Source organism: Poromitra crassiceps (assembly GCF_964638095.1).
Source record: "Poromitra crassiceps genome assembly, chromosome: 1".
In the NCBI taxonomy this organism is placed as follows: domain Eukaryota; kingdom Metazoa; phylum Chordata; class Actinopteri; order Beryciformes; family Melamphaidae; genus Poromitra; species Poromitra crassiceps.
This window is the reverse complement of record NC_139623.1, coordinates 26,425,443-26,446,441: the sequence shown is the minus strand read 5'-3', so window position 1 is coordinate 26,446,441 and position 20,999 is coordinate 26,425,443. Positions and strand designations below refer to the sequence as shown.

At 42.6% G+C, this 20,999-nt stretch overlaps 1 protein-coding gene across 1 annotated transcript; it reads left to right on the top strand.

Annotated features, from left to right (window-relative positions):
• The first annotated feature begins 506 nt into the window (after positions 1 to 506).
• Positions 507 to 19,206, top strand: cUnh8orf76 (chromosome Un C8orf76 homolog). The gene is made up of 8 exons (XM_083633943.1): positions 507 to 677; positions 1,087 to 1,188; positions 3,078 to 3,221; positions 8,098 to 8,148; positions 12,034 to 12,178; positions 17,261 to 17,414; positions 18,022 to 18,154; positions 18,265 to 19,206. The coding sequence occupies exons 1-8, from the start codon at positions 573 to 575 to the stop codon at positions 18,439 to 18,441; spliced, it is 1,011 nt and encodes a 336-aa protein (XP_083490069.1). The 5' UTR covers positions 507 to 572; the 3' UTR covers positions 18,442 to 19,206.
• The last annotated feature ends 1,793 nt before the right edge of the window (positions 19,207 to 20,999 follow it).

Genomic DNA, 20,999 nt, shown 5'->3' with positions numbered 1-20,999 from the left:
CAGCTTGAGCTTGAGCTTTTCAACAACTAGATTATGCTTGAGGCTATTAGAAAATAATATCCAAAACTCACTGGCAAAACACCTTCTGGATAGGGTCAACAAGCAAGTAATCTTTTGCAAACCATGCTTTTGGATTTCTCTTATATGTCAGATAGATAGATAGATAGATAGATAGGCCTAGATAGATCTAGATAGATAGCCTACATAGATAGATAGATAGATAGATAGATAGATAGATAGATAGATAGATAGATAGATAGAGATATATACTTGTCTGAAGTCTAAACGTAAATTAAACGGTAAAAGTTTAACTTATTTCTAAATTTGTCTACCTTGATGAAACTGACATTGTTCAGAGAGAGCGCCGAGAAGAGCCTGATGACGCGAGGTTAAATCTAATAGGAACCAACCCGCCCGGAACCATAGTCAGTCCATTGTGTGTGTGTCCGTCGGGCTGATTACACTGAAGTACAGCGTAGCCACGTGGGTGTCAACGTAAACAAAAAACTGCTGCGAGCTTGTCAGTCACTGTCGCACATATAACTTGCTTTATTCACATATCTCAGCGCCTAATGGAGATATTTGGAAGCACGTTTGACGACTCTGTGTTTGCGGAGGCCAGAGACAGAGTGTCTGTCGCTCTGTCGTCCTACAACGCCAAGTTCTGTGAGCCAGAGGTAAGCTGCCTGCACAAAGCCTACACAGATGAGGAGAAACGCTTTCCTCCGCAAACTGCAAACATGCATTCCACACACACACACACACACACACACACACACACACACACACACACACACACACACACACACACACATACACACACACACACACACACACACACACACACACACACACACACACACACATTCCACACACACACACACACACATGCACACCCACGCATTCCACACGCACGCACGCACACACACACACACACACACACACACACACACACACACACACACACACACACGCACACACGTATTAAGAGATACAGTATGTTTCAGAATATAGCTACACACAGGTTGGCTCAAAATGTATTTGTACACATACAGACATACTTAACTTCTCTCTTTCTTTCCCCAGTGGTTTTGTGAGAGTGCAGCTCTTGATACAGAGGATTCTTTGGAGAAGCAAAAGGTCTATAAGTACAGAGGTGACTTGGCCTTGAGGCAGGGGGACTACCAGGTATTTGAACAAACAACGTTAGCCTGTTTTCAAATGTTTTTCATCATTAATTCTCCATTGATAAGTAACAAGTTGACAGTAAGGTTGGTAGACATATGATGAGTAACAAGTTAACAGTAAGGTTGGTTGACATATGATAAGTAACAAGTTAACAGTAAGGTTGGTTGACATATGATAAGTAACAAGTTAACAGTAAGGTTGGTTGACATATGATAAGTAACAAGTTAACAGTAAGGTTGGTTGACATATGATAAGTAACAAGTTAACAGTAAGGTTGGTTGACATATGATAAGTAAGTTAACAGTAAGGTTGGTTGACATATGATAAGTAACAAGTTAACAGTAAGGTTTGTTGACATATGATAAGTAACAAGTTAACAGTAAGGTTGGTTGACATATGATAAGTAACAAGTTGACAGTAAGGTTGGTAGACATATGATGAGTAACAAGTTAACAGTAAGGTTGGTAGACATATGATAAGTAACAAGTTAACAGTAAGGTTTGTTGACATATGATAAGTAACAAGTTAACAGTAAGGTTGGTTGACATATGATAAGTAACAAGTTAACAGTAAGGTTGGTTGACATATGATAAGTAACAAGTTAACAGTAAGGTTGGTTGACATATGATAAGTAACAAGTTAACAGTAAGGTTGGTTGACATATGATAAGTAACAAGTTAACAGTAAGGTTGGTTGACATATGATAAGTAACAAGTTAACAGTAAGGTTGGTAGACATATGATAAGTAACAAGTTAACAGTAAGGTTTGTTGACATATGATAAGTAACAAGTTAACAGTAAGGTTGGTTGACATATGATAAGTAACAAGTTGAAAGTAAGGTTGGTTGACATATGATAAGTAACAAGTTAACAGTAAGGTTGGTTGACATATGATAAGTAACAAGTTGAAAGTAAGGTTAGTAGCAGGATGTCAAGTTACATGCACCCCTCCTTTGAATGTTTGCAGTTGGTGGCAACCAAATATGACTGCAACACAAACAAAATATCTGTGGTTCAGTTTCAGTCAGATTACACAATCCAAAAAGACAACAATGAAGGTATTGAGTTATCATCATTATTGATAAGCAGTGTTTCCCACAGGAGCATTTATTGGCAGCTTGAAATCAACATATACCGAAAAGTAGTTTAATAGTAATAATAGCAGAAGCCTGTGTAGCGTTAAAAAGGACTCAGTGAGGCCCTGCTAGCTCCAGGCCAATTTGTGGGTTTGAATCCAGCTCATAACCTGACTAATGAACACAATAAGAGTGCATATACACCTGGTCCCTGTATCACGACGCTCGATTAACAGATCCAGGATATCTTCCCTTGATCTGGATTGACTAACCGTAACAATCGCAATCGCGCTAACCAGTCACATGACGGTGGTTACTGGTTATCAACTCGATCTGTCAACCCAGGATTCCCCTATCCAGCTATGAGCTTGTGCACATGAAGGAGGTGTGGTTTGTAACATAGCTAATCACAATGCATCATGGACAGATCCAGATTTCACAGAGCCAGACATGCCTATTTCCTCATTCATTCAATCTGCCTCAAATAGCATTAATTAGAGGAGGTTCACTATATGTCGGAATCAAACTTCTTGTGGGATATTAGTTTGTTACTCAAGGAAATTGCGGTGCCTACACAGCGTGAATTCACCACCCTCGGTTCAATAAAGCCTCTGAATGTCCGAGTGGAACTAAGTTAATGTGTAATTTACATCATCGTTATGAATTTTTAGATATGCGATAAAAACTAAAAAATAACGTAAAATTAAATAGAACTGATCTGGCTAGCCTGAGCTCCTCCGGCAGGGCATTTCGATACTTAACAGCAGAAAGTGTTTGAGAACAGCCCTGTTTGTCATGCTGTGTGTGGTTCAGAAAGCCCTGGACGCGTACAGCAGCTGCCTGGAATGGATCCCGGACAACAACCTGACCATCAGAAGAGACGTGCTGGAGGGAATGGCCCGATGCTGCACAGGCCTGGGGATGAGGGAGAGGGCCCTGGACTTGGCCGAATCATTGGTACTGCTCCTAGCATCTGGTGGTCCTAATAGGTTTTCCATACATACATACATACATACATACATACATAAGCCCCTTTCAGACATGCCTTGAGACTCTGCAGTTACCCTGAGGGGACCCGGGTGGCGGTGTATGCATGAACACAATTTGGAGAGCTATGCACGCCTCTGATCTGACCAGATCGTAGGCTAGTATCAGGGGCGAGTCGGTCCCCCTCCCTTCCAGAATGCTGTAAAGTAGCTAAGCTAAGCGAGTGGGAGGAGGCGGGGGAACCAGAGAGAGACAGGCAGCATGACAGTTTATTATTATATAAATAGTTGATGTGAATGAGCGAGTGAGCAAACATCACGCAGTTTCAGTTTTTCCAAATGAAGCTTGAACCTGCTGCGTGTGTCAGCCAACAGGCTGGATTGAAACGCTGGCTTTGCTCTGCAAAGCTTCACGCAGCACACCACCTTCAAAATATACTGAAGCATTTTTGGATGCGAGCGTCATCCTGCTCTCCAGTATAGGTTGAGGCGATGTCTCGTCATAGACGCTGGGTTAGCTGGCTCAGCCTGGCTGGGGGCGTGGTCAGGGTGGGCTAAATCCCCCGTTCTATCCACCGCAGGAAATGCACATCTGAGCAGACGTCAGATGTAAACCTGTAGTTTAGAGCTGCAGTACCGTCCTTTGGTGAGTCAGCTGAGCCCACTGAGATATATCGGCGGTTTTACCCCACTCGCGCGCCAGCCGTATAACCTTTTGTGGGCATTCCCACACATGCCGACTGACTCTATTGGACATTGCTAGGTAGGATATCTGGATCTGGTTGCGTTCATGCCTTTGATTTCATGGTTATTATACACAGCATTTCGATTCACGTGCAGCAGGACCGCAAAATGTCAACACAAAATCCAAGCAGTGTCAAGTCAGTCAGTATAAAACGGAAACTTCCGGGTACAACCTTCGCAATAATGGCAATTAAATAAAGTAAATGCGCGTGCAATGTTTTTTGTGTGTGTGTGATCTGAAAGATACAGAACAGAGATAAACTGGAAGAATATCTGCTGCCTTCGAAAAGCCAATTTTAACCCCTAGTGAGTTGACTGTTCTGTTTTTTGTTTACCAAGTAATCATTTATTGCTTTCATTTTGAAGGTAAAAATGTCTAGCTTCCTGTATTCTGTATATTTCTAGCAGACCTGTTTTCTTTGCAGCACTTGAGACTTGAGGAAATCGATGCATCTGGGTGTGAGTTGTAGGGTTGTTTAATTAATTAGCGTTATGCGCAAACAATTATATGTGCGAACGTTCGCGGGCAGTTATCGCCCATTATCTATTTTTAGCAACTTGTTATCAGACTCTGCATGTCGTGCTAGTTTGTTGAATGTCAATGCGATTCACTTTGTGCCATTAAGGCTGTAACCTATATGCTCAGACAGTTGTCTTCCATACATGAAGTGCAGCTGTGTGGTCAGTTTTCACAACGCCCCATTGTGTCGTCAATGCCCCAATTCCCCCACCCCACACGCAATGCCCCCACCCCGCCCCCTCTCGACTACACCGGACGGTGCTCCTCCCCTCACCCCGCCCCCTCTCTACTCTACACCGGACGGTGCTCCTCCCCTCACCCCGCCCCCTCTCTACTCTACACCGGACGGTGCTCCTCCCCTCACCCCGCCCCCTCTCTACTCTACACCGGACGGTGCTCCACATGTGTGAAAGCAACATGCCTCATGTATGAAAGAGTACACTTCACGTATCGCCCGGGTCAGGCCCAGGGCAAGCAACCCTGAGCTGACCCGGAGTTCATGTCTGAAAGTGGCTATACATACATTTGAACTGTTATCAGTGTGAAATCATTTGGATAACACTTGATAGCCTTGGTGTCAAGAAAAAAAACAATTGCACTGATTGGTATTTGTTTTTTTGTGCTGGTAATGCACCAGGGGCCTTATGTTCCCGCATGTCGCCAATATTTAGCACGGCTTTTGGCGAGTAAATGGCGGCCGGCCACTAGAGGGCGCCACCGCCCCGTCTCGCGTTGAGCCTAGGATGGCCAGGGCTTAGATCTGCGTGAGCACCGTAATTTGTCAAATTCAAGGTACATTAAAACGTTGTCTTGCTGCAACATACATCGCATTGCATAAACCATTTCCACCCGCAGGTTTGAGGAGTAGCTAACATAAACGTCAGATAAATACTCTCTATAGGTTAACGTTACCTACTGAGGCAGCTAACATGGTTAATTAGCTAGCTAACAGCAGCTATCTTTCTCCTCTAACTAACGTTAACGACACGTTAGTTGACTGAGCGAATGTCGCTGTACAGCAGGTCGTTATCAAAACGTATTGCACTGAAGAGAAGTAACATTAGAAAATGACGAAAGACTCCAACAATCTGGCAGTGGAAATGTATGCACAAACTTTGTGTGTGTGTGTGAGAGACAGAAACAGAAACAGGGACAGGGCTGTGTGTGTGTGTGTGTGTGTGTGTGTGTGTGTGTGTGTGTGTGTGTGTGTGTGTGTGTGTGAGAGTGAGAGTGAGAGTGAGAGAGAGAGAGACAGGGACAGGGCTGTGTGTGTATGTGTCCTGTGTGAGACAGAGTGGGGGTGTATGTGTGAGGAAACAATAATTATTTGTGTCCAGTGTTCACCCATTACAAAAGAAGTGTGTATTTGATTGTTATGTTTAAGTTTTACATCAAATTAATTAGATTAACTAAATCGTTTACATACTATATTACCAAAGCACACACATAGCCTACTTGCCAGTTAGCCTAACTGTCATTACAGTTGGAGGTTACATTAACATGACTATTTTTTCTCAGTCCACAATTCAGCAAACTGTTAACACATTCACTGCCAGCCTTTTTTTTTTTACTGTAGGTAGCTTTTGCCAGAGGGTTTTTTTGAGGATTCTGGCTCATTTTACAAGAGCCAAGGATAATTTTCTGCTTGGAGTTTGTCAACACAAAGTTCACAAAAGTACTAATAGAATGTGTGCTTTCTCTGTCTAAAAGAGTTAGTTTGTAGAGTTAGTAGTTATGTAGATATTAGCCGTTGAGTACAGCATGGTTTCAGCGTCTGAGACAAAAAGCTGAGATAATCGCAGTTTTGTGAAATTCAATATCAAACAGTCACTTTAACCATTTATTTTTGGCATCAGTGAGACATCAGACATAAACAATATAGTTCTGAACAGTAATTTCCTCCATAGCAGCACCCGCACCCCCTCTCCTTACAACTCCTCCCTCCGTGGGCGTGTCTCCGTGTTTGTCAGTCACAAGCCAGTCTCTCCTGCCTGTCTGAGCAGTGAGCAGCAGCCTCTCTCTCTGGCGGCCCCTCGTCGGCGAGCGTGGATGTGGCTTAATCCGTTCTTGGATTTTCGGTTGAGAGCTTTGACGAAGCCTTGTGTGACTCTAGGCTTATGCTGCGCGCTTCAAAGTGTGCTTTCCACCCAGTCCACCTTTGGAAGCCCCCACCGCCGTGCGCCCGTGTGAAAGGTTTTCGCCTACAGTATGAGAATGAGGCTCGTTCGCTTCTGGGTCCTCGGTTGAGCTCAGCTGGAATGCGTGCGTTTCTGGCCAAACAACACTCAATAGTCTGAGCACCGTCGCCACTCAGTGGGTCGGCGGAATGGATTGCACACGCCCGGCGGCTCTAACAGTATAATAGAAGATGCAAAAGGGCCAGATCAACGATCCACCGTCAAAAAAAAAAAAACGATTTTTTTTTGACGTATCCATACGTCGCTGGCAGTTAACGGTTGGATTCTGCTTGACGTATCAGTACGTCGTTGGCAGTTAACGTGTTAATAAAATAAATTTTGTTCATTGGCATTTTTTATGCCACATAAAGGTCCGCAATACCGTGAAACCGTGGTATTTTTGTCCAAGGTTATCATACCATCAAAAAATCATACCGTTGCATCCCTAGTCCCCCCCCTCTGAACTTTCTTATGTAGAGCTGTTGTTTCTAGATTTGCGCACAGTGCGTTGTGTATTTATATACAGTCTAGCTCTGTAAATATGGCATTTTAAGTTGTAATATTTGTTGTCTCGCCAAAAGTAACCATGTACATTCCCACTTTGAGATTAGTTTATCAAAATGACGCCTGTACGGATATCTGAATTTTGTTGTCGGAGATTGCTCCTAGCAGCCAGACTCCGAGGTGCTCTCGGTAACAAACTTCAGTCCCCAACCAACTTCGCGCACCTTTCTCAAAACAATGTCCTTTTTATTGCGGGCCATCAATATACAGTCTGGTAGACAGATCAAGCAGTGTCTTTCTTTTGTTTTACCCATGGTTTTACCAAGCAGTGTCTTCTCTATGTAAAATAGATGTATAAAGTGAAGAGCCTGTCCAGCCAATGACGGCTTGAGACTGGCTGCCACAGCTGTCAATCATCCCTTTTTATATGTCAAATAACTACTTAAAAACAAACTGATCAGAAAAATGACCACTTGCACAGGCATTAGCATGATAATAACTATCTAAAATGATACAACCCACCTTTGGAAAAAATGGGTGGCGATACCATGCACCGGGGCTATGCCAGGTTTCGACCTGGCCATGTTTACTTTAATGGAATGCTGTCAGTTTGTGGGAGATGTTAGTAGAGCAAAATCAGTCAACACTTTTTGCCCAGTCACATGAGCAAAAAAGTGTATCCTGACCTATCCTAAACTGTCAACCCTTTTTACTTGTACTATTGTTAAAGAGGATAAAACACCACCTTTGCAGATGTCATCAGATTTCTTTTGTCTGATGTGAGAGTTGAATACTAGGCTAACGAATTGGAGTTAACTGTTACATGTCGTCCCATAGGAACCCTCTTTGCCAAGTACATCATAAAAGGAGTTACCTGTATGTGTGTGCGTGTCTTTCTCCAGAGCAAAGATGCCTCCAACACCTGTCATCTAACCAGCCTGCTGCTCCTTAAGGTCAGCATCGACCAGAACGCACGCACGCACACACACACACACACACACATTGTATCACGACTTCCTGTTCAAAACGCTGGCCATTTTACCTAGCGTGAGGGTTAGGGTCTGAGAGCAGGTCACGTGGAGGCTGGGTTTACCCAGGCTACGTTTTACCTGCTCAAACTAGTCTGACTCACCTGGTCAAACCTAGTTTGACTCACATGAGTCAGACTAGGTTTATGAGTCACAGGAAGTGTAAATACAATTGGAACTTCCGATTGTGTTTACACTTCCTCTTAGTCTCTCAAGCTAGACTGTCTCTTCTACATAAGGTGAATACGCCCATGAGGGTTGGGCACCTTAGGGTGCATGACACACAAGAATAGAAATCAATCAATCTCACACATGCACATGCACACACACACACTCACGTTAACGTCCACATAGAGGAGAACAGTACCAGGACACAAATACTGAAGATTCAGTGGAGTACATTCACAAAATCATGGACTAGTGGCATGGGTCTTCACAATACAAAACATTACTCAGTTCTTAGGTGTACAAGTAGCAGTGTCTCCGCCATATATTGTCTTGATTCTCTGCCAATATCCTCAGTATAGATGCGAACTATCTTAATACTGGTAGAAACAGCTCTCCATTCAACGGGTCCGAAAGTAACAGCTTGATGTGTATAACTCCATCTAGCTTCTGCACTTTAATTAAGCTGTTATGTGGGAGCAACTCGTCTAGCTCTAACTGCCGGAGTGGTGTTCCAGACTCCTTACCCCTCTACCACTGACTGGCGACCTCGGCTGAATAGCCTGGAGCCGGGTATAACCAGTACAGTCGAGTCTGTTATTATGGCAGCTTGCTCCACTCGAATCTTGCACTTGTTACCGACTAGATAATGTTTAACGACTAGGTAAAGTCGTAGGGGCACTGCTATTTTGTTAGCCAGGATAACCTTTAAGAACCATAGTATGTTGTACGCACCTCTAACCTTATTATTACTATCATGGAAAATACACCATTCAATGTCCACTTCGTTACTTTAAATCCAATTGATTTGTTTTATTATAAAGCTTTTGCAGGGTACAGCATTAGCATTGATTAAACATCTGATTTCATTTGGTAATATAGAAACATGTAATATCACTTCTACTAAACTAATAATTGCTGCTAATGGTGGTATACTCATCAAGTTACTTTGGGGGGTGGAATGAGAATGAGATCAGCTTCCCCGGCTGGGGGCTGGCTCCGTCGAGCAGCGAGAGTCCTTGGGAGAGCTCCTTGCTCAGGATCCGGGAGGCGGCCGCCTCGTTGGATTCCCGACTTCCACGCTGACTCGAGGACGAGCGGGGAGTAACGCACAAAGTTCAATTGTATTCCAAAGTCTCTTTAGGGGAAATGGCCAATCCGCGATTCATGCTTTGTTCTTGTAATCCTCTTTGAAATAGTCCTCTGTGTGTGCTCCGTTGGAAAGTGCTCGTAATCCTTAGTCCATTTGTTAAGTCCAAAGTGAAGTCTCCTGTCCGGGAGAGCTTCGTAGCAGCAGCGAACTGGCCCAGATGAGCCGAAGTCTCTTGGTTATATACTATGCCATGGCCCAGGAAAGGCGACTCATTCGCCCCTATTCGGCCATCCCCTCCTACGTGTTTCCTGTGCGACTCCCATACCTCCTTATGGGGTTTTTCCTTCTTACGTGTTTCCTGTGCGACTCAGCGCCCATACATGGTACTTTCTGCTTTGTTCTGAACCATATCTCCTGCCGGGTTGATTACAGGCAGCCCAGAATGGTCTTCCAGGGAAGCACCACATTCCACTCCATCTCCCAACTCCTCAGGCTGTTTTCTAATTATAGCTTTCATATCAACCCAGGCCAGGAATGGCCCATGCAGTCTGTCCACACATGGAACCCATTACACGGCCTCAATACTTAACTCTGTGCTTTGAGGGTCTACTTTCAGCACAAGTACATTCAGTTATATTTGTTTCAGAATATATTGGTTACATGTGTTAATATCTGTTACATTTCATATTCATTACATGTGTTAATATTCATTACATGTGTTAATACATTTAATGTCCTTTAATCACTCGCTCCCCTTAGCTTCTAACATTAATCATTTCATTTGGTTACTGGCCCGGCCATCTCCTGTGGTATTGTTCATTTCTTTTTACTCCCATGAATGGCCTTAGACGCTCGACCTTTGGAGCTATGTGGCTTGCCAGAGACCCGGTGGTCATTCCCGCGAGCTGATCTCGCAACCTTAGGTCGCTTTCCTTCCATCGGAGGCGACCTTCTTGACAATATGGCGGCTGCTGCCACTGATAGCAGAGACAGCACATTACTTTTCAAGCCATTTAGCCCCCGTTTTGGGCATCCCAAGTTGTTGAAGTCCTCTTATGACCAACCTGTGAGTAGGGCCTAGGCTGCCAAATATGAAAGCAAATAGTTTTCACCTGTAACCAGCTCTGAGATGCTATTTATAGTTTTCACCTGTAACCAGCTCTGAGATGCTATTTATAGTTTGCACCTGTAACCAGCTCTGAGATGCTATTTATAGTTTTCACCTGTAACCAGCTCTGAGATGCTATTTATAGTTTTCACCTGTAACCAGCTCTGAGATGCTACTTATAGTTTGCACCTGTAACCAGCTCTGATATGCTATTTACTGTATAGTTTTCATCTGTAACCAGCTCTGAGATGCTATTTATAGTTTGCACCTGTAACCAGCTCTGAGATGCTATTTATAGTTTGCACCTGTAACCAGCTCTGAAATGCTACTTATAGTTTTCACCTGTAACCAGCTCTGAGATCCTATTTATAGTTTTCACCTGTAACCAGCTCTGAGATGCTATTTATAGTTTTCACCTGTAACCAGCTCTGAGATGCTACTTATAGTTTTCACCTGTAACCAGCTCTGAGATGCTATTTGTAGTTTTCACCTGTAACCAGCTCTGATATGCTATTTATAGTTTTCACCTGTAACCAGCTCTGAGATGCTATTTATAGTTTGCACCTGTAACCAGCTCTGAGATGCTATTTAGGAGTGGTTGGTATTTAATGACCGTGGTCATAAAGGCTTCCTCTAGGCTAGAGTCAAAGGTGAAGGCTACTACCTCTAACAAACACTTCTCTGGGCTCTTCATTAACCACAACATCTGGAGCAGTGGCACGCAACCTTGCCCTACTCAGGAGCCACATTGACCAAAAAAAAAAAAAAATCTTTGAAAGAGCCACAATCCAAAAAAGTCTCTTTCCTCCTTTTATTTTTTTGTAGATATTTATTTATTTATTTATTTATTTATTTATTTATTTATTTATTTATTTATTTATTTTAATTTGTACTAAGAGCCACAACTACCCATAAAGGAGTGGCTCTAGAGCACACAAGGGCAAAATGCAGCGCCAGACCATCTCAATCGGGCCCCCAATGTCCTCAAAGGAAAACAAAACAATCCCCCAAAACTCAATAAAAGGCAGAATTATGTTAATAAATCTCATCTGCTACAGCCATTGGATTTGTATCACCATTATATCAGGAGATTAACGAGAAATTATCTATCACAGCCGGAGGTTGGCAGGTATGATCTCCAATGTGTGGCCCTTTGCTTACTTTATGTAAGTCAGTATGGCCCTCTGGAAAAACATTTTGCCCACCCCTGCTCTAGTGTCTACCCTCGGGTTGAGTATCACTGGGAGTATTAGCAGAAAGGTGTGAAAAGGCACCTGTGTTACCACAGAGTTGGAACATGGAAGATTTGACACAGGAATGCTTACACACACACACACACACACACACACACACACTTCTCATATTTGTTTCAGTGCAGCAGGTAACACATTCTAAGCTCTGTACCAAACACACACCTTACATGAAACATACTATTTTTTTTAAGGTCAGCATCCACCAGCACTTTGGAGCCATTGGATCCAAGATGGCGTCCCTGCAGCAGCTGTGTAGCCTGCTGCCTTTCAACCCCTGGCACTGGTCCAACCTGGGCCAGACGTGCCTGGAACTGCTGGAGACCCACAGAGCCAGAGGTAGGTTGGATGTCACTTCCTGGCTTCCTATGCAGCATGGAAAAGTATGGAATTTAATTCCAGTCTGGATAACTATGGGAAAAATAAGAGTTTGGAAAAATATTTGCGTTTCCAGACTATTGCCCCTATTCTGTTTTCTAAAATATAAATGTCATAATAAAAAAAAACGGATCATTCAAGCAATGATTTTCAAGAAGTCCTACCGTATGGCGTGCGACTGAATGCACACTCCTACAGTGAGCTGCCTCTATGCCTGTACGTCACAGCCTGCCATCACCGCCTTATAACTCTACCAAATCCACACATCCGTGACCAATATCTGCGGCAATAATGCAGCAATATCTAAAACTAAATAAATAAATTATTATCGTAATAAAATGCTGTGCATTGAACTTGTGGACTCCACAGTGGACAAATGGAGTGAAGTCAAAAGTAGATTACTGTATGTTATTTTCTAAGCAAGAGCAGTCTGGGACTTTTATGGAATGTAAGTTTTGTTGTGAAAAACTGTCAGAATTCTAAACCAATTTAGGGGTTTTCTGAATCTACCGGTTGTTTCTGTCCACGCACCAATTTGTTTTAATTCATCTTTTTTAGCTCCATGGTCAGACAAAAATGACCATGCCTGGAGTGAGAAGTGTCTGGTTTCCATCAGAGACCTATAGATAGATGGTCATTTCGCATCCTTTGATCTTCTGAAGAGGAAATTTGAGTTGCCCAACACACACTGGTTCAGATACCTACAAGTTAGAAATTATGTTCGATCCAAGATTCGTGACTTTGAAGTTCTCCCAAATGAACATGCTTTTTCTTATGTTTTATCGAGACTTATTTCTAGATTTGTGTGTTTATTTGATGGCTGCATCAGAGCCCCCACTGAGAGGATTAGAGATGCATGGCAGGAGGAACTTGGTGTTGATTTATCTGAAATCATATGGGACATGAGTCTATCTGTGGTCCAACTCTGCTCAATTAACAGCAGACACCAGCTGATCCAATTTAAAGTAATTCACCGTCTCCATTATTCCAAGCCTAGATTGCACAGCATCTACCCTTCTGTCTCACCATTATGTGATAGGTGTCAGGTGTTAGAGGGTACATTGTCCCATGCTTTTTGGTTTTGTGCTTCACTTTTTGGGCCAAAATATTTGACTGGTACTCTAAAGGCGCTGACAGGGTTCTGTGCAGCCTCAACTTGGAACCTTGCCGCCGACTAGCGGCGATAGCGAGACTGTGCATAATCAAACGTAACTTGGCGCGTTGGCTGTGGTACATGTCCAAAACACTAGGTGGCTTGTGGTACACTTATGTCCATTACATATGACGTTATCGTATCGTTTACCAAGAACTTGCAATCATGTCGGTGGGGGGACATTTTATTGTCCCAACATTTCAAAACTCATTTCGGTGAGCCTGCAGAAGGCTTTGCTAGATGAGGGACAAGCACTGTTAAATGAGGAAATGGCATTCACCAATCACAGCTCTCGTGCTGGTCACGTCGGTCACGCCCGCGTTGACGCCGCGGAGTCACATTTTCAAGGAGCTGCACTTCCCCCTCCGCCGAGCTGCGCCGATAGGACGGCCAGCTGCGGCGACGCCTCGGCGCAGTCGGCGCTGGTGATTTCGCATAAGCGTAAAACCAGTTTAAGGCCTATAAAACAACCCTTCAGCCGGAGGCGGAACTCACCATCTTTGGTTGCTCGGAATCTTCTCTGCTCCTCCCTACGGCTGTGCAACAGTCTCTGACGCAGGAGACAACTGTCGCCAAGAGACTCATTCTGAGGGAGTGGAAGACCCCCTCCCCACCCTCGTTTCAGCTGTGGCTGACGGAGATGGTCTTGGTTATACGCATGCAGTTCTTGAGGACCAATTCTCTTGGGAAGTTCTTGGTTATCTGGGACCCGTTTCTGGCCTATTTGGATGAGGTTAATACTGTAGCGATACGTGACTCGCCTAACTGACTACTCATGGACCCTTTACGTGGGATCCCACGCACATCTCTTACAGGCACATAGGCACCTTACTCAGCTGGTAGTGCCAAGCTGTAGTATTGGAATGTGAATTATATGTTTGTTTTGTTTTTCTTTCTTTCTGTGTCGGAGCCTTTTGTTTTTTACGTTTTGAAAATTGCAAAAGAAAAAAAAGTAGATTACTGTAGGGCTGGGCAATATACAGATATTATGTGGATATTGTGAATCGTGTTCGTGATATGAGACTAGATATGGTCATAGATTTTGAATATGGTGATATGGCATAAGTGTTGTCTTTTCCTGGTTTTAAAGGCTGCATTACAGTAAAGTGATGTCATTTTCTGAACTTACCAGTCTGTTCTAGCTGTTCTATTATTTGCCTTCTTTACCCACTTAGTCATTATATCCACATTACTGATAATTGTTTATCAAGAATCTCATTGTGTAAATATTTTGTGAAAGCACCAATACTCATTGCTACAATATTGTCACAATATGGATAGCGAGGTATTTGGTCAACAATATTGTGATATTTGATTTTGTCCATATCGCCCAGCCCTACATCTCACATGTGGCTTTGACTTACAACTGAACATTTTGCCCACTTCGTAGAAAATACAGAGATACTGTAGATCGTATGTCACCATTCAGCCTAAAAGTACAGAGATATGGTTTTTGGTCCATATCACCCAGCCCTATGCAAGAGGAAGTCTGCAATAGTTTACCCAGATAAACATATAATGTGGTGCAGAAGGTTGCTGGTTCAATCCTTGCATCAGACATGGCTTCAGAAACTTTCACATTATAAGCTGGGGACTGTAAGATAGCAGCATTGCTGCATCTTTATCCTCAGTAGTTTGGACACTGATATCATCATCATCATCATCAGTATTTAAATGGGAGCTGGGGCTCTGTTTGTTTGTTTCTCTGTTTGTTTGTTTCTCTGTCCCACTGTGATGTCATAAATCCCACTGTGACATCATCCGTGATGTCATAAATCCCACTATGACATCAGTAATGTCATAATCCCACTGACATCAAAATCCCACTGTGACATCATCAGTGATGTCATAAGTCCCACTGATGACATCATCAGTGATGTCATAAATCTGACATCATCATTGATGCTGGTCTCATTGGCCACACAGCAGCAGCAGGAATCGAGCGCTCGTAATCCTAGTAAATAAGAAGTCCCTGACTCTAGCTCAGAGAGATAAACAGCTGCTTGCTGTGTAGTTGTTAGTTCATTCAAATCCAAGTGTCTCACTCTGTAGTAGCCGGGTTGTCAAATGTATCGATAAGTATCAATATTAAAACATTGAAACAGATACAATACTCATTATGGATGATTACCAGCAGTGTTTTCTCTTAATGAAAAATCAAGACTGATTTTCCCCTCCCTATCATTGGTGGGTATCTGCTGCTTCAACAAGCTCAAAGTGTTCTGTTATGTGTTGATGACTAGAGCAGGGGGTAATCTGCTGTGTAAGTTCAACATTTTTGATTACCGTAGTTTTATCTGGCCTCGATTATGGAGAAGCATATGTCTATCTCTGTCTTAGTTTATTTTTTATGTCTCTTGAATGCATCGATATTTTCCTGGGTATCGAAGTAGAAATTCTAGTATCGTGACATCCCTCCCTACTCTGTAGGCTTTCAAATCAGACGCCAAAGCCCAAACTGAGAAATGGATAAAGTCCCATACAGAGTCTAATGTCTTTTGTGAGTTTTTTCTTACCCTAGACTCACCAACTGCCCATGTGAGTAAAATTTCAGCTATCTGTGGTTTTCTCTCTCATGACCCGCCCATTTTTCGGAGAGCTTTTCAGTCTTTCGTCTGGTTGTCTACTTTCAAAACTCTTTGACTGTCTGACTGACAGGCTTGAACCCACAACCTCAAAACTGTCATGCAGCTGTCAATCTCTCTGAGTCACTGAGTCTTACAAGGTCAAGTCATTTCTGTCAGAGCTTTTTAGTCTTCACTTGGAAAGTTCTTCAAAGTCCAAGCTTTCACTGAGGCTCAAACCCAAAACTTCCAAACGTTGGTGTGGCCATAGGTGTAATTTACAATGGGCACATGTCCCCACCATTTTTCAACACAAAGTGACACCCTTGTGTACTCAGATGTCAAATTGCTTTCACATTAATGTGTTTTATGAGATTATCAGTAGAACTGCACAATACAGTTTAAGCAGTGGTGTTGTCTACGTGATACACAGGTATACGCAGTATACACACTGCGAAAATACTCAGATTTGCGTATGCGCACTGGGAAATGCGCTATGATACATATCGTTTTCAATTTCCATTCATAAAATTCACCCTGTGTGTTACCCTATGTTCACACACAGCACCCAAGCCTTGCCTTTACCCACGCTTTTAAATAGGCGTCCTTTTTTGTCAATGAGGCTGTGTACACAGGGCGCCTCAACGTGAACCTTCCGTGTACCCACGCCTCGCCTGAGCTGCGCCGATTTTTACGTGAGTTCTATTTTCAAGCCGACTAGGCAAGGCAGACTTTTTCTGTCAAGCCATGAAAAAAAAAACGCGACAATATCCATGGGAAATGGCAAAGTCAACTGGGGGTCAGAGTCAGAGTCAGTATACCCTCTGAAAAAAGGTAGACTACACCACTGAGTTTAAGTGGAGATGAAGCAGTTTGATTTTATTATTTTTGTATTTGCAAAAAAGATGGTCCCAGTCCGCCACTGGCCAGAGGCATTAAAATGCTCATTAAACCGACTGGTTCCTTTAATGTTAGACTTAACAATGAATATTGATCAGTAGTAGACTGAGTCCTTGATAAAGCCTGGGGGCAGCTCTCCATGCCCACACCTGGCAGATAAAGTGCTTTTCCAAAGATGTCGTTAGGCTGTTGAAATGATTGAAAGTTGGTGTAAGATCGTAGTGCTTTTGCATTCTTTTTTGGTCAAAGTTAATTTGTAAATTATGTAGTTGTAAATTCACCTCATTGCCAGTTCTATAGCCTGTATCCCAAGCTACATAAAGCTAAACAGACAAGTAGATGTAAACGATTGGCTGGCATTGCTGTTTATGCCTGCCTGTTGTTGATAGCATGCAAATTATTTGCTGCAATTGTCTTTGCCAACAGTTGCAGCATCCTGTTCCCCACAGAAGTGTGAATCAGGAGAGCGGAGCGTCAGACAGACTGAGGAGCAACAGGAGGAGGCAGGGGAGGAGGAGGAGCTGGAGGCAGGGGAGGAGAGGATCTGGCTGAATGCCTGCATGTGTTTCATCAGGACAAGGTACTGTTCAGGGGGGAGAAGAGGAAACCCAAAATGTCAGAACCACCTTCCCAAAATTAATAGGTGATAATATAATAAATGTAGGTAAAATCAGCCTGGTCAGTCCAATTAATGGAAGGAGTAACTGACCCTTATATTCTGTACACAAAGACAGGTGGAAAATATTCTTAAAATGTTCAGATCCCAGTGATGTAAATGTAAACAAGCAAGTGACAGACTCAAAATACATTAAAACCTTGTGTTAATCAATCAGCCTGTGCATTTGTAGCTCAGTTAGTTAATCTGAGAGTGAACCAACATTTCTTCAATCCAATGAAGTAAACCAAGTCAGTCACAGGGTGATGTAGTGCAACAGTAAGTCAGTCACAGTGTGATGTAGTGCAACAGTAAGTCAGTCACAGGGTGATGTAGTGCAACAGTAAGTCAGTCACAGGGTGATGTAGTGCAACAGTAAGTCAGTCACAGGGTGATGTAGTGCAACAGTTGAATCTATGCTCAAATGACAAATTGGATATTTAATTCTCAATGGAGCAGCTGTGTCTTCAGCAGTCTCACTTCATTGAAGGTGTGAGACTATTTGTCTCCCTCTCTCTTCTCTCACCCTCAGACTCTTGTTGAGAATCCTTCGGCAGCAGCAGTCCTCCTTCGTGCTGCAGCGCAGTGAGAGTGCCCTCCAGAGGACAGATGAGGTGTTAAAGCGACTCCATCCCAAAGAAAACACACTGCAGACCCTCACTGAGGTGAGCACTTGCTCCTGGTTTTGTGTCTGTGTCCATGATTCCCAACCTCCTCCCGCTCAAAATCAGCACAAGAAAAAATGCCTACTGCATGTCTCTCTTCCTGGTTTCAGGTGATGTCAGAGGACCTGATCCCAGAGAAGATGAGGGAAGACAACCAGGACGGGGAGAGTCTGGCCGGGCTCTGCATGCAGAGCTTCAGAGAGCGCTGGTGGAACAAAATCATATTGATGGGAGTACTAGAGACAGATGGACCTCAACGTCAGAGAGAGATGGACTCAAAGCCCTGAACTTCCCAGACTGAATTCACATTGAACATGTGTGCTGTATTATATGTTGACATGAAAGATGACAGACAGCAAGGGACTAAAGAATATCTTGAAGGTGGTTCAAGGCAAGCATATGTTTGTGAAACCCTGTATCTTCACGGACTGGATGTCAAGCCTGATTCAGCTCAAAAGACACTAGTGCAAAGTTAACTAATGATAGTAGAACATCTCCAGACGTGTTCCTGAATATTCATGACTGGAGGTCAAATCAACATCAGTCTTTAATGCTGCAAATGGCTTATAATCACACACCGTGAAGATGAACAAAAACTGCTGAATATTAAATACATTATTATAAGTGACTTTCCACTGCAAAAACACAGTATGTGGGTAATGTAGAATTAAATAATAATCAAAAGCCTTACAAGCCTTTGTCCTCTGCATGTTGTGTAAAAACAAAAAGATTTCAGCTGCACTTTCTGAACAGAAGATGAAACAACAAAACCAAAGTGTTTTGGTTTTACCATGATGAAGCCGCAGGAATGAGTCTGGAAGTACCATGTTGGAGCTTACGGGGAAAAGTGAATGTAGCATGTTGGAGCTTACGGGAAAAGTGAATGTAGCATGTTGGAGCTTAGGGGAAAAGTGAATGGGGTTTTAGAATGTGGATTTCACTTAAATGCATAAAATAAGGTCTGTGCTTAACAAAAGTTTATGGGAGTGGTAATTTGTGTTCAGCAGGATAATCTTCACAAATGTGAATCACTTATGACTTTTGAAACGTAAATGCGCTTTTTTATACGTGATTTTCAGAAAAGGCTTCAAAAAGCATAAAAGTGATTTTGTGTTTGTGAAGATTATCCTGCTGAACACAAATTACCATTCCCATATGCTTTTGTTAGACACAAACCTTATTCTATGCATTTAAGTGAAATCCCCATTCTAAAACCCCATTCACTTTTCCCCTTAAGCTCCAACATGTCCGGGACTTCCGCCTTCGACTACAAAAGTACGCCATCCCTGTGGTACTCTATTGTTCCCAAGATGTAGCTGAATTCTTTCTTTTGTTCTGTAATTCAAGCACCTTGGGATGACTGCATGGTGGTGATGGTTACTCTGGATACACAGACCAAACCACATATACGCAACTGATTGTCACCCATTTAAAACTGAGATATATTTCCTCATTGATTCCATGCTGAACTGACTGAGACGGGAAACAAAGTCAGATATTTTACATTTTTTTATGTTCTACTAAAAATGCAAGTTATGCCTTCAATGTTTATACTGTAAAAATAATTGTAATAAAACATTGACATTTCTCACATTTGGTACCACATTATTAAACGAAATAATGGTATTTTAGTACTTCACTTACCTTAGTAAACAATTCATAATTTACTTTCATACTTAACTTTAAAGCACAGTTGTTAACTAGAGTCCTTGGTTGACAAATATGACATTTACAGTCTGGATCCTCTATAATTTTGAGATTATGAACAGAACAAAGTTGCCTCTTGAAAATGTGATCTGGGAGATGCAATAAAATTACCTTTCTTGTAGAAGTACAGTTTGTTAGTTATGATTTGTTTTAATCAGTTTTAAAAAGTGGTGTGGGTCTTCATAGCAGTACATTCATGAACTCCTTTAGATGCATGTGATGTACCGGTAATCTCATTTTATTCTTGTTTTGTTTTAAAAGTTGGTTCATTTTATGATACAGTCTGCAGACCGTACAGGGATTTGGATTCTTGGTGTGCAAAATCAGCTTTGCAACAAACATTGTAAGGCTTTGCAATTTTGACATTTCCCTTTAAACTTGAATGTCTCTAGATCGAAAGGCTTCAGTCCTGTAAAGTTGTCATGATGTAGCAGTTCTATGGCATCACATCATTAGCCTGTCATGATGTAGCAGTTGTGATGGCATCACATCATTAGCCTGTCATGATGTAGCAGTTCTGATGGCATCACGTCATTAGCCTGTCATGTTCACTGTAAAGTTCTCATGATGTAGCAGTTCTGATGGCATCACATCATTAGCCTGTCATGATGTAGCAGTTGTGATGGCATCATGTCATTAGCCTGTCATGTAGCAGTTCTGATGGCATCACATCATTAGCCTGTCATGATGTAGCAGTTGTGATGGCATCACATCATTAGCCTGTCATGATGTAGCAGTTCTGATGGCATCACATCATTAGCCTGTCATGATGTAGCAGTTGTGATGGCATCACATCATTAGCCTGTCATGTTCACTGTAAAGTTCTCATGATGTAGCAGTTCTGATGGCATCACATCATTAGCCTGCCATGATGTAGCAGTTCTGATGGCATCACGTCATTAGCCTGTCATGATGTAGCAGTTCTGATGGCATCACATCATTAGCCTGTCATGATGTAGCTGATGGCATCACGTCATTAGCCTGTCATGTAGCAGTTCTGATGGCATCACATCATTAGCCTGTCATGATGTAGCAGTTGTGATGGCATCACATCATTAGCCTGTCATGATGTAGCAGTTCTGATGGCATCACGTCATTAGCCTGTCATGTAGCAGTTCTGATGGCATCACATCATTAG